The sequence below is a fragment of the Podarcis bocagei genome (genome assembly GCF_964188305.1).
Source record: "Podarcis bocagei genome assembly, chromosome: 3".
Lineage (NCBI taxonomy): Eukaryota > Metazoa > Chordata > Lepidosauria > Squamata > Lacertidae > Podarcis > Podarcis bocagei.
Genome location: NC_138127.1, coordinates 37,688,186 through 37,702,691, shown reverse-complemented (window position 1 = coordinate 37,702,691; position 14,506 = coordinate 37,688,186). Strand labels below are relative to the sequence as shown.

Below are 14,506 nucleotides of genomic sequence, written 5' to 3'. Positions count from 1 at the left end.
CCTGGGCATCCAAAATATATTTATTTTAAAATAATAACAAATGAAAGTTTATGAAAGTTCCCGAAAGTGTGGAAAGGGGAAGATAAGCATTCTGCTGCTAATTTCATCACAGGAAATACCCAATAGCCGCCACTGAAACTTGTAACTGCATCCCACACATTAATCACAATGGCAATTAATCCACTGCCTTGAGCTATTGTATTTCCCCAAATGAGACTGTGTGAATTAATTTATCTAAAATTAAGCTACTTTCACATCTGAACAGTGTATGCGTAAGGGGCAGGCAAACAACACAAGCTTATAGGGAGGCTTTTGCATCTGATAAAATATATTTTAATTCAGGGGATATTGTGACAGAGCACACAAGATTTCCTTGGAAAAAGCGTGAACAAATGGTTACTTCTGATCTGAAAGCAGAAGACAGCAGAATTGTGGGTCATAATACAGTATTTGTTTTCTAAATTAAGATTGCTATCCTATGATGAATTAGTGGAGGATAAAAGTACCTCAGGAAAAGCTTAACATGTTTTGTATGTGAGAGGTAAAAACAAAAAAGTAAAAAGATGTGTTGAGGTTAGAAGTGAAAATGTATCAATGGGAATTAAAAGTAGACGTGTGTACAAGAAACCTACTAAAACTCTGAATAATTTTACTCAGTAAGGCTCTGATTTCATACCTCAATGTTAATGCCTACTTCAGATCTAATGGAAGACCATGGTTCGTTCATCACTGTGTGAGTAAGCTATGACAAACACTGGGCTTTAGCATTTCCTCTCCTCTGCTTCCCTCTTTTGTAGGCAGGGGGAGATGAAGATGGGGTCACACAGTGTAATTTGCCCCAGGTGCTGCACTTCCCCTAGGGACAGCCCTGTGTTCATATGGGTGGTGGGGAAACTGGTGGCTGAATTAGTTTCCCAAAGAGAATCTTTGCCAAAGAGATCGTTCCTCTGTAGTTGTGTGCCCAACCATCATGTAGGCTGGTATTAATATCATGCTTTGATTATATCCAAGTAAAAAGTTCAGGAGCATTGGTGCTGAGATCTGCAAAAGATCAAAAACTTGAACAACTTGCATTTCATAGCTTCACCCTTGGTAAATATTGTTAAGCAATACAGTACAACAGTGCCCTTCCCTGTAATGTTTTTACATTCAACGCTGGATTTTAGCTGAATAAACAACAATAACAGGTATGCTGGTAGAAAGCCAGCAAGGGACTAGCCAGTGTATTGTACAGAATATCACACAATTTCTGCTTGGTTTTAAAGGAAAGCATTGATATAGTGGGCCTAGTTGAAATCAGATGGAGAGAACCTGTGCAGTGGGAGAACTAGTGCAAAACAGCTATCTCTTGATGTAAACTACGGGAAGGTCAGTAGGAGGGTGTACTGGAGGTGGTGTTGCTCTGCATGCCAAAGGACACAGAGTCCAGCAAGCAAAAACTTATAAAAGGGGTAGACTCCTCCACAAAATTGCTGTGGGTGACAATAAAGGTAAAGGTACCCCTGCCCGTACGGGCCAGTCTTGCCAGACTCTAGGGTTGTGCGCCCATCTCACTCAAGAGGCCGGGGGCCAGCGCTGCCCGAAGACACTTCCGGGTCACGTGGCCAGCGTGACATCGCTGCTCTGGCGAACCAGAGCCGCACACGGAAACGCCGTTTACCTTCCCGCTTGTAAGCGGTCCCTATTTATCTACTTGCACCCGGGGGTGCTTTCGAACTGCTAGGTTGGCAGGCGCTGGGACCGAACGACGGGAGCGCACCCCGCCGCAGGGATTCGAACCGCCGACCTTTCGATCGGCAAGCCCTAGGCGCTGAGGCTTTTACCCACAGCGCCACCTGCGTCCCCTGTGGGTGGCAATACCAAGGCATAAATATAAATTTAGTACTGAGTACATGCTATCACCGGGATGCGGGTGGCACTGTGGGTTAAACCACAGAGCCTAGGACTTGTCGATCAGAAGGTTGGCGGTTCGAATCCCGCAACGGGGTGAGCTCCTGTTGCTCGGTCCCAGCTCCTGCCCACCTAGCAGATTGAAAGCACGTCAAAGTGCAAGTAGATAAATAGGTACCGCTCTGGCAGGAAGGTAAATGGCGTTTCCATGCGCTGCTCTGGTTCGCCAGAAGCGGCTTAGTCATGCTGGCCACATGACCCAGAAGCTGTGCGCCGGCTCCCTCAGCCAATAAAGCGAGATGAACGCCACAACCCCAGAGTCGGCCACAACTGGACCTAATGGCCAGGGGTCCCTTTACCTTTTACATGCTATCACACCATGACCAAAATGCTCAGTGTGATCTTGAGATGGAGACAATTGAAGTCACCCATTACATTTCCTCCTTTGGATGCCTCCTTGGACTTCAGTTGGGTAAATGAATGCTCCAGTCACGATAGAAAATAAGCCTTCCTTTATAAAATGTAAGTCTTATCCAAATGAGGAGAACAAAAAGGTACAGAAACTTTGGCAAAATAAATGCAAGCAGACTACAAGAGAACATTTCATATTGCATTTTTTTTTAAAGATCAACAATAATACATTTAAAAAACATGTTAGAACCAGCAGACTAGCTGGAGAGATGTTTGGTCCTTTGGATGACAAATGAGTCAAAGGTGTACTAAAGGAGAAAAAGGAGATTGCAGAGAAGCTGTAGTGCTGATCCCTGCGCCTGAACTGAGTCTGAAGAGGCAAATGGTGGTGACAAGAATTGACATTCTAGGCCTTGATGACAAACTAAAAATGAAGACATCACATCCAGGAGGTAGCATCTACTTGAGAGCCCTTTAAAAACTTGAATTTAAATAACTGATCTTCTAACAAAAAAAAGTAACATATGTGAGATCAGCCTGCATACCTGAGGACCAGAAAGTGGTCAATATATAATCAACTTTTAAAAAGGGATCAAGAAAATATATATGAAATTAGTTTTCAAGTAACCAACCTGTAATGAAAACTATTATTAAAATTAGAATTACCAAGCATAAAAGACCAAATTTGGCTGAAGCAAAATCGGTATGGCTCCTGCAAATTTAAGTCATATATAACTAACCTTTTAGAGTTCAGAGTGTCCATATGCATATGACTAGGGGTGATTAACAGATAACATAAACATGGCCATTTATCAAAAAGCTTTTGATAAAGTCCCTTAAGGGACTGAAAATAAAACTGCCAATCATAATGGTGTTATATAAATTGATGGTGTGACCAGATTATAGTACGAACATTTCTGGTAGTCATACATCAAAAATACTATCTTAGAGCTGGAAAAGGTGTTGGAAAAGGCAACCAAAATTATAGAAAGGCAGGACCAATTCCCATATAAGGAAAGGTTACAACATTTGGGGCTTTTTAGGTTAGAAACAGTGCATAAAATTATGCATGGTGTGGATAAAGTGGATAGAGAGGCTTTCTCCCCTTCCCATAATATTAGAACCCAAAGTCATCTACACAGCACATAAACTATTGAATTTTATCCCACAAGATTTAACATTGGCCACCAACTTGCACAAACATAAAAAGAATAAGACAAACTATTGGAGGATAAGGCTATCAAGGCTGCCAGTCATTATAGTTGTATGCTGCCTCTAATATTGGAGGTGATATGTGACTGAATACCAGTTGCTGGAAAACACAAATGTGGAAAATGCTATTGTGCTTGTATTGTGTTTGTGGGCTTCCCATAGGCATCTGCTTGGTTCATGTGAGAACAGTGTAGTAAACTATTTGTTTATGGTTTGATCTAGCAGGGCTCCACTTGTTATTAGAGGTTCCACAATGCTCTTTCTTATCCTTCACCCTATTTAACACCTTAATGAAGCTACTGCGGGAGGTTATATGGATATTTCAGATGCAGAATAATCAGTATGTTGATGACACCCAACCCTGTCTCTCATTTTCAGCTGAACCAAGGGAGGCAGTTGAAACAGTGAACTGTTCATTGTTGAGAAGGACTGGATGCTGTACAAGAAGCTGAAACTTAATTCACAGAGTACAGAAGCAGCGTTGGCAGGTGGACTAACATGACTAACATCCTCTCAATTCTTTTGTCCAAGTTGTTTATAAAGACATTGAACAACAATGGGCCCAGGACAGAACCCCGCTTGTCACTTTTTACCAGAATGAGAAGAAACCATTAATGAGTACTTTTGGGTTCAGTCAGTCAGCCAGTTACTTCATTCAGGCCACCTTTTACCAGCTTCCTCGCAAGAATATCACGGGGTGTGTGTATTTGTATTTGTCCAAAGCCTTACTGAAATCAAGATACACTGTGTCCACAGCATTCCCTGGCATGACTTGTTTTTAAGGTATAAATGAAATGAAAGGGAAAACACAGCTTTTGTGATATGGTAGTCTGCACACCTGTAAGTTTACATTATCTGAAGAAGAGAAAGACCTTGCAGAGCAAGCGCAGACCTGCATGTAAACTGTATGAGTCATTTAACAATGCCTTTTGAATGCTGATGGTTACCCGAAATACATTAGGAAGAGGTGGAGGCAAACCAATAGGTGCCAAATCAATTTTATCTTTGTAAGCAAAGTATTCCTCTACGTCAAGTTTCGAAGTCTCTAGGCTTCATGTTCAAGAGACATTAAACTCAACGCCAGCTTGAAAACTGCTCTACCCTATCTCCACCCCCTTCCGCGTCCTAAGGTAGTCCCTGGTCGGTGAGGCATATTGTACGTGTTGCCTGTGGGGCAGCGTCTTCCCGCTCTAGCGCCTGGGAACGTGCACCTGCTGCCTGTTCTTTTAATTATTAATCTGAGGGCAGAAGAGCTTTGCCGGTGCTCTGCCGCTCCTCCGTTCATAGAACATGAGACGCTCCAGGAAAACAGCGCTGCGCAGTGTCAAGCGAGCGAGCCGGAGGAGGCGGGAGTGGGAGCCAGCGAGAGGCGCGTGAGCAGCGCCATTGTCAATATGCTAGCGAAGGGGGGAAGGGCGAGAAACGCGAAGGCTTGGGAAGAGCTGCGGGACGACGACGACGCGGAGATCTGCCCAAGCGGCAGCCTTTCTCCATCAACTCTCAGATTTGAGGCTCCGCCTTTCAATTGATTGACAAAAAGGCCAGCGTTTCAGATTCAGCGTTTGGGCGGGCTCAATGGTGAAGGGCGAAAAGGCGGGACGAAGTCTAGCCAACGGTGACGAATGTAAGAGCGAAGGGCGGGGATACAACCTGAATGACAGCTCAGGAGATAAACAAGCTCCAGCGCGAGACCCTCAATCGACCGACCTCGGCCGTACCCCGTTCCCCGCCTCGCCGCTTAAGAGTGTGACTGCGAGTCATTGTTCTGCAGGCGGACAAACGAAGCAAAGAGAGACTCCGCTGTCTCCCTTCTAAGCAACCGTCTGACTCTCCCGCCACTGCCCGGCAACGTGAAGACTCAGCAACTTCCCACCACCCGCTCAGCAATAACCGGGGAGCGGGTTGCAATGCGCAGGCGCACACAGGCTTCGGTGCTGCAAGCGACGCCGGGAACTGTAGTCTCCGCTTCCTCAACCTTCCTCAGACGCCTTCGAGCTCGCGCTTCCTCTGATACTACCAAGCCCAGAATCCCTTGCGGCCCTAACTATTGGAAGCCCTAGTTGAAGCGGGTGGCGGCGGAGCGGACTCCCCCCCCCCAAAAAAAACCCAAAACAAGGAAATGGTGCCCAGTGCGGTGGCTTCGTGCCCCTGACGCTCGCGCGGCCGCTGGTCCCGCCGCCTCATCCCGCCCTCCCTGCGGCCGCCCCTTCCATGGGTGAGAGACATGGACTACGAGTTCAAATCCAAGCTGGCGGCCGAGCGCGAGCGGGTGGAGGATCTGTTCGAGTACGAGGGGTGCAAAGTCGGCAGAGGCACCTACGGGCACGTCTTCAAAGCGCGGCGCAAGGACGGGTAAGAGGGAACCGAGCTCCTTCGAGAAGGGCGGGGGGGGGGGCTCGGGGAGAGGGGGGGGGAGCCGGCCGGGCGGGAGCCGAGGAAGCGCGGATTGCCAGGAGGCGCCGGCGAGGTCGGCTGAACTTTGAAGCCCCGCCGCTTTCCGCGATTGCTGTCACAGCGGCGGCGGCGGGTTTTATTTCTCGAGCCCCAACCCCGCCCGCTAGAGGCGGCTGAGGGCGGGAACAAACTTTGTCCCGCGCTGGCGAAGCCCTCCTTCCGCTCCTCGTGCCTTTGGGGTGTGAAGGAGGCTCGGGGTCGAACGGGATCCAGGAAGAGACGCGCTCTCCCCTCGTTTGTTTTGTAGGGTCCAGCCCAAACCGTGCTTTCTCTGCCTGAAGCAGGACTAAAACTATCCTCTCAAGTCTCAGCCGTTCAAAGCCTAGGATTTAAATGCATGACCTGATTTGAGTAAGCAACAAAATTTCCCTCTTTCTCGGTCGGAAGCACTGGGAATGTTTGGAGCTTGAGATAGTATCCTGGTCACAGAGCTAAGAAAACGGTCTTTGTTGGGTTAATAGGTCTTAATATCATACTTTGATTTTATCTGATCCACATTTGAGGGGGAGAGCCCCCCAAATTCATATTAGCTGCTAGGAATAAAAGGGTTTTTGCTGTTAGTGCACAAATTACTTGCTTGAGAAAAAATTCTTTTTACTACTTGTCCTACAAGTACATCTCATGTGACACAGGTATTACCTGTTTGGATAATAATAATCTGCACTGTCTTGTGTAGGCATATATCTGGATAGAGAGGAGTCTGATGCTTTGTTTTGACTAGATAGTTTTTGGAACTCCTCTGGATCGAAAAGTCTATTCAATATTATTACGATATTCTATATATGTGTATCTAGGATTGGTTAATGTATGAAAACAAAGAGCAAAGTATACTCCCATGTTTAAATTTCTGATCTATATTTTTGTAATGCTATATATACAGGCTGATGATGTCAAATCCCTTGAGTACTGAAAGTGGTTTTATGTTTATATAGTGTCAATGGTCTCCACCATGAAAAAGAAATCAAGCCCTTTTGTAACTATTCTGCTTTGGCAAATCAGGTATTTTGATTACAGTATGTACAAATGCTTAAAAATCTGGATGCACAAAACCCAGTTTCTGGTAAGTCTGCAGTCCTGTGTATTTACCCTTACTTGGAATAAACTCCATGAAACAGTAGGGTTTGCTTCTGAGTAAATATGTACGGGATTGGACTGCTTGTCTCATTGAGTGTACAAATCCTTAATTCACAACACTTAGTAGCTCTCTTCTGCAGACATTCAATATTAATTTCATGCTAACTGATAGAAATGATAGCAAAAATCACAGTAGGTAGAGACATTCCCATGTAATACATTGATAGATCAACATAGCTATGTGTGTGTTGTCTTTTCAACTTGGTAGTTTTCTTTTACAGTGGGAGCCATGTGGATAAATGTATTGTAAGTGAACCAAGCCTGCAGTTTCAGTTATGTTATTGACAAAGTTAATCACAGTAGTCTTCCAACACAAGTCGTGAGATGAGAACCCTTCTATTTATTATGCAGTAGGGAAAAGGGAAACACAACTTTAGGATTAACAATTTTCCAGTAGGGAGAGGGAGAACCAATATTTGCTCCAATACCTCTACATTTTGTTCTGAAGCATGGGCAGATTTTAGAGGCATTAAAATACTAGGCCCAGAAAAAGCAATATTGAGACAAAAAAATCACAAAACAGTTTTACTGCTTTTCAGCAAATATTGTGTTAATATATTGACAGTTATTTATTTTGCTATTTTTATATTCCACTTGTCCTTTTGAATGCTCAGAAGCCGCATGCATATGGTTTTCAATAGTTTCCCACCAGGTGTTGCTCAGGTCCACACATGCCAAAGATTCAAGCAAAATATATGATTAGACAACCTCCGTCCACCGACTTTGTTATCAAGAGATCAGGTGTGATCACAAATTTTGAGTTGTGCTTTCCTTCCCTCACTGACAATAAAAAAAATATTAAACTGACTAATAGTGCCATGGAATTAAATGAGACTTACTGTCCAATCCCAACTCAAGTGTAGTACTTATTCCTAAATATGTGGGGTTAGAATTGCAGCCTTAAACTGCCTTAGCATGATCTATTAAAACTTGTGTTTTTTTCTTTTACTTTGATGCAGCTGCAATAGCTGTGATACTTACAACTAGCCGGGCTGAAATTAACAGCATCTTCCTGCATCTCTTTGGAGTAAATAAACAAAAAGAACTTAAATTGTTTAAGATAATATTTTTCTCAAACATTTCCCGTTATGGCCATTTATATGAAGGAGTTAGCAGCTCAACACACTTGTTTTCCTGGATTGTGTTTGGTCAACCAAATGAATAGCAGCACCAAACTACATATTTGTCCTATCACAGCTGCGGCAGTGCTGTTAGCCATGGTTACAGAGTTGAGTGTTACACATGACATTGACATAAGTCCAGTATCTCATGATTCTGCAGGATGACAGAATTCTGCTTCCTGGGAATGTATTTGAATTTGAAATAAAGTGAGTTCCTTGTCCTTATTCTTCAAAGATATTTAAAAGTGTGTTGCAAGGCCTGATGAAACCTTATTTAGCCACCTGTCTGGCTTCTCAGTTGTCCAGCAGTGGGAGGTGCAATTTTTTAAAATAGATCTTTCTGCCTCTCAATGTCTAGGAGAATAGAATAAATGTGGCACTTGCATGATATTTCATTTTTGCTCAATTTGCATAGTATCAACAGACTTTAACGCTTGGCTTTTCTTGATGCACAATTCCTCTTTCAATGCAGGAGATACATTGTTCTAGCTTTATTAATGCACCTCCCTCTTTCAGCTTGGAGAGGCCAGCTTGGTGAGGCAGTACCACAAAGATACCCTCCTGATACTGGTTTCTCTGTCACTTACTGGGTTAGCAGTGGGAGGTCAGGGCTGTGCAGACATACTGGTGGAACCAGTCCAGCACTCCCTCTGATGTGCTCACAGAGCCTTGACCTCACTGTTGCTCTGCCCCTACAACACCTCTTGGTAAGCAGCAGCAATGCCCATATTGGAAACATCTCTCTGCAGTACCACCTTACTGCACTAGCTGCTCTTATATACAGGCTTGTGAGACCTGCTTCCGTCTTTCAGACTTGGAGGAAATGTGTGGTGGCCGCATTCAGGATACCTGTTCCAGTTTTAAAAGAGAAGGAGAAAGCTGCAATGCCTTTTGTAGGTGTGGAAAAAGCACCATGATGGCAGGGAAGGAGATATGAGAAGGGAGACTGTGGGAGGGGAAAATGGGGAGCCAGTGGGTGAGGGTGGAGAGGTGGGAGGAAGATTTAATCCACTACTTGCAAGAGTGATAAGAGGCCTGCTCTGGTTCTGATTTTGTCATGTTTGGATTCATGTTGATTTCAGGGAAGTCCTAGGGAAAATTCCTTGAAGGTCATTGCTGGCTCTTAGTCAATATGCCAAACCAGTACAGAAGGCTTATTAACTTTGCTGCTGCAGTTTTTTCTGGAAGTTTATCACCTCACTTCTGTAATGGCTGTTTTTTCATGGAGCATCTGCTTGCCTATTGGCCAGTATAAATAGTTACAATGTAATGGTATTGAGATTGTTTGCAAGCCAGATGTATATTATTTTCAAGGCACTATTGCACAAAACATCCATATTGAGATATAAGTTTTAACAAATTTGAAATGTTGCGCTGTGATAGTCTGAAATTCATTGAGCCTCTTATGTTGTGTCTTATAATTAAATTGGTTATTGCTGCCATGAAGGATACAGTTTGGGAAAGAGTAATGAATGCAAAAGATCTGATTAAACCTTTTTGCATTTATTTAAAACTTTCCGTGTATAAAAATGCTTACAAAATTTATTGCACCTTAAAACAGTTTTGTTGCCTGTATTGTAGTTTACCGGTACATTTATGATATAAATACAGTTATAAGCTGGTGGTTTTGGCTCTCGTGGGTGTAATGGTTGTATGTCCTTTGATTCAGTATTGGTGGAATAGGAGCAATGGAGCTGGCTACATACGTAGTTGCTTCTGTTACATTTAACTTGTGTACCACAATTTCAAATTTTATTTTTATTTACAGTACTTAGACTTTTAACCCCACCCCCGAAAACTCAAGACAAGTAGAGAAACAAGTTATAAAAGTACTGTCAAAATAAACAAGTTGCTTCCCATTCCACTCTTCTATGCTACATCAAATGACTTCGCATTGTTAGTGTGTTCAGCTTCTAGAATGTAGAAGTGACCACTAAAAGCTAGTGATATGGTGAATTTAGGTCAGAAAGCCTTGCCCTGTTATAGAGTATTGAGATCCCTCTGAATTTGGGTCTAGCTAGTAATGGGATTTGTCTTTGTTCTTGCTACTCAGCTCTGCCTCCAGTCCTCCTGCTTTTCCAAGCAAAGTCCTTGCAATTGAGAAGCTTTAGAATTCATTTCTAATTAAGGACAAGGCCCACAAGCAGACTTTCCCACTCTCTTAGGATCCCTCTTTGCTGCTGGTTCCTCACTCTGCTTTTCTTGCGATGTTTTGGGAGGGGGAGGGGATACAGGGGAACCTGAAGATAAGAGAAGCTCATTTCTCCATGTTCCTTTATTCCTGAATGTTCTTGGGGGGGGGGATGTGCACAAGGTTTCAGGAAAAGAAGAATGGATTTGGAATCAAGCAAAGGGGAGTTACCCAGTCACTACATAAAACTAGGGGGGCCAGATGAAAAAGAAGATAGGGTTCCTTTCATGGGCATAGCCAGGATTTATGTTGGAGGAGCAGGCTTTATGTTAGGGGGCCAGAACCTCAGTAAGTTATGTATTTTTACTGATTGATTTGGGAGAGCAGCTGCCCCCTGCCCCCCTTGGCTACACCCATAGCTCCTGTGTCTTTATAGAAAAGGTAATTGTAATTCCTCTTCTACATCTAAGTTGCAGGAGTTCTGTCTTCTGTAAAAAACAAAGGGGGCGGGGGCAACCTGGGTAACATGCTATGCTCTGAGGCTTCTCAGAGACCACAATGCGATATGCCTTAGGAAATGCATTCTTCCATATGAAATGTTTTTAGGTGTTGGTATTCATGTGTTCTTGGATTGTACCTAGGGTTCTGTTCAGATAAAGATCCCATTACCGCCATACTTTGTCTAGAAATAAGTAGAAACAGAGGGGAGCAATCCTGCAAACATCTGGCAGGTCTTTCAGTTATTTTGGTTGGTTATTCATTCTTACCTGGGAGAAAGTGGAAATGAAAACAATGAGGCTTACTTCAGAGTAGATGCTATCAGATTGCCATGTTAATATCTCATTACTAATTTATATGGTTTAAAAACTTATTTTCATGAGTCAGTTACTGGGATACCAACATTTCTGAAACAGCTTTAAACATTCTAAATATTAAGGAGGATATTCAGAGAGGGAAGAAACAACTACATATGTGTTTATTTTTCTCTTAAGAATGGGGGAAGGAACAAAGGGTTGTGGAATGTTACTTTTACAGTACAATCCTGAATGCATGTCTACTCAGAAGTAAGTTCCATTGAGTTGAAGAAACTCACTCCCAAGCAAGTGTATATAGTATAAAAAGGTAAAGGACCAGTGACAGTTAAGTCCAGTCGTGAACGACTCTGGGATTGCGGCGCTCATCTCACTTTACTGGCTGAGGGAGCCGACGTTTGTGTGCAGACAGTTTTTCCAGGTCATGTGGCCAGCATGACTAAGCCGCTTCTGGTGAAACCAGAGCAGCGCACGGAAATGCCATTTACTTCCTGCCTATTAATCTACTTGCATTTTGATGTACTTTTGAACTGCTAGGTTAGCAGGAGCTGGGACTGAGCAACGGGAGCTCACCCCGTCGCAGGGATTCGAACCGCCGACCTTCCAATTGGCAAGCCCTAGGCTCAGTGGTTTAGATCACAGCGCCACCTGCGTATAGTGGCCTTCAAATGAATGAGTCTTTTATAAATTAAATTAAAATGCTTGGAGGGGCAATTTCTTTAGAAGTAAGTTTGATAAATTTATTGGAGTGTTAGAACACTTAATATTAAGACATCTTTTTTCTTGGGATTTTAATACATTAAAAAAGGTGTAAAAAAACCGTTAAGAATTCAATCCTATAACGTCTTCTCAGAAGTTAGATCCACTCAGTTCAGTGGAACTTTTTCCTTGGTAAGTGCTTATTTAGGATTATAAAAATGTCTACATAGAAGGCTGCATCATACCTACAAAGCTTGTGTTAAAATAAACTTAGCTTAAATCACTCTAGGTTAAATGGCTTTGATTTTAATTTTGTGACGCTGAATATCTCTGTGTACCTCATTGTGTCCAAGCAAATCACACCTATTACGTATATGAGGTTTTGAGGTGTATCAATTAAATAATTTAGAAAAAAAGACATCAACAAATACTAAGATGTAAGAATGGCTCCTTGAAAAAAATACTTGTTTTTGAATAGAAAAAGCTGTGTCAAAGTTTTAGTGTGGGAATGTTATTGGTAGAAGGAGGCCTCTAGCCGTGTTGCCAGCTAAAACTCCATAGAAACCCAGCAGTGATGCATATTTATAGTTTGCCAATCACCATGGTACCAAGGCACTGCTATAGCTAAAATCCATTCTACCCATTCTTATAGATTGTTTCAGCATCCTTCTTAATCTTTCTGCAGATGAATCTTAAACAAATTGGGAGAATGCATTTAGTACTTCGTACATTTTCATGATTGTTGTTTGCCCACTTTATATTTTACAGATTCAATAAGTATCATGCAACAAATATTGTTATATCACACTTTTGTCAGCTATGAAATATTGCTTCTAAAACAGTTGCTTTGCTTGGATAGGTACACAAAGAAATAATTGCTATGGTAGTAGCTTTACCCCATGTAGTGAGTGATGGCATAGCCAGTGGCATATCTCTTTGATTTGGTCAGCTCTGTAGTAGCTAATCTTAGACCTGATTTATACATGAAATTGACCACAGTGAAAGTTCTTACTCATGTAAGTTTCCCATGCTTGCTATATCTTAAAGAACTTGCAGGATATGTTGCCCCATTCACATGTAATATTAGCATGCCAACAATCAGGGTGTGCTATTGGCATGCTAATGTTGCACATGAATGGATGAGCACACTTTTTTTTTTGTATGTGAATTTAAATGTGGTGAAGCACATGTAAAGCTTATCCAGATAAAAGCTTTTCATGTGACTCACATCCTACATGAATCTAGCTTTAGAGAGGGGTAAGAATAAAGAAAACCCAGTAGTGCTTATTTTAAAAACCTAAATAAACACACTCTTTTGGGAGTTGATGAATGCCTGAAGTGCCTGGTCAGACTAGTGGGCCGTCGGTGGTGCTTAGTGATTCTGAAAGACTGTTGGTTGTATTGATTAAATAACCTTTTTATTATAGTGCTAACCTTGCATGTTTGAATTGTGTGTTTGAAGTGATCTTGTCTTTCTAGGCTGCTGAGACAGCCAACTAAACTTGACCTTCCTAAATCAGTACTCATAGTAAATCAAGAGCTTTGAGAGGCTGTTGAGGTGGGCTGCATCTGCAAGCTATTTAAACACAAATCTCGGTAATTGTCATTCTGATAGAAACATCCAGACTAGTAAGACAAGTCCGTCATCTATGAAAATTTAAATCTATTAGCTCCAGTTTAAGAGCTGCTACTTCATGTCAGGAATATTTTGATGATGATGAATAAAATTTATATACTGCCCTTCATCTGAAAATCACAGGGTGGTTTACAGTACGAAAACACGAAATACATAACATAATGACGAAATAACATTAACCCCTTCCAGTTTAAAAGGCCATAGATTATTTAATCAGCCAAAGACTTGGGGGAAGAGGAATGTTTTCACCTGATGCCTAAAGATATTTAATGAAGGTGCCAGGTGAGCCTCCCTGGGGAAGAGCATTAATGCTTGCTACTCATCCTTACAGTAACCATAGCACCTCTCCCCAAAGCCATTCCTACCTGTCTGCAGTCTCTCTTCAAACTTTGTGTCCATTATGCACTTTGTCTTCTGTTCTTGAGCTTACTTTTCTATCACAGAGAATCTAACTCCTAGTGCCGTATCTTTGACTACTGGTTTCCTGGAAGTACAGACATGACTTTCTTGCTCTGCCAGTCATGAGAGTAAGTCACTATGAACTGGCTCACATGATTACCAGCTGTTCATTTCCCCCTGTACAACCTCTGGTGTGTACAGGATCATGTGGGCCAATCTTGGCCAAAAAAAAAATCCGACTGTTTACGTTGTGAGAAACCTACAATTATTTCTTTGGTAGATTCAGGAAGTTATTCTGCAGTCTCCATGTACAGCCTCTTTCACACTGAGGTTCCTCATGTGAAGATTGACTGGATTTGTAACTGTGAACAGGCCCTAAGTAAAACCTGACAAAACTTCAGATAGGCTCCCTTTGCTATCCAGTATGAAAGGCTTCAGACAGTCCTGCTCACCTTGTTTGTTTCAAAGCATTTTCTTCCCATTATGAATACTTACCAGATTCAACCTGTGAGAAGGGACATCGTTTAATGACTTTCTAGCCTCTGTGGAGAGCATGCTTAGTGAGTCCCTTCCAAGCGTTATAACTTGACAAACATTTAATCAGTTT

At 42.5% G+C, this 14,506-nt stretch overlaps 1 protein-coding gene across 1 annotated transcript in view; it reads left to right on the top strand.

The window, feature by feature from the left end:
* Window positions 1–4,277: 4,277 nt before the first annotated feature.
* CDK19 (cyclin dependent kinase 19) overlaps window positions 4,278–14,506 on the top strand; it is an 82,636-nt gene continuing 72,407 nt past the window's right edge. Inside the window, 1 exon segment of the mRNA XM_081186726.1 lies at window positions 4,278–5,865. Coding sequence (XP_081042852.1) covers window positions 5,738–5,865 — 128 coding nt within the window. The 5' untranslated portion in view covers window positions 4,278–5,737.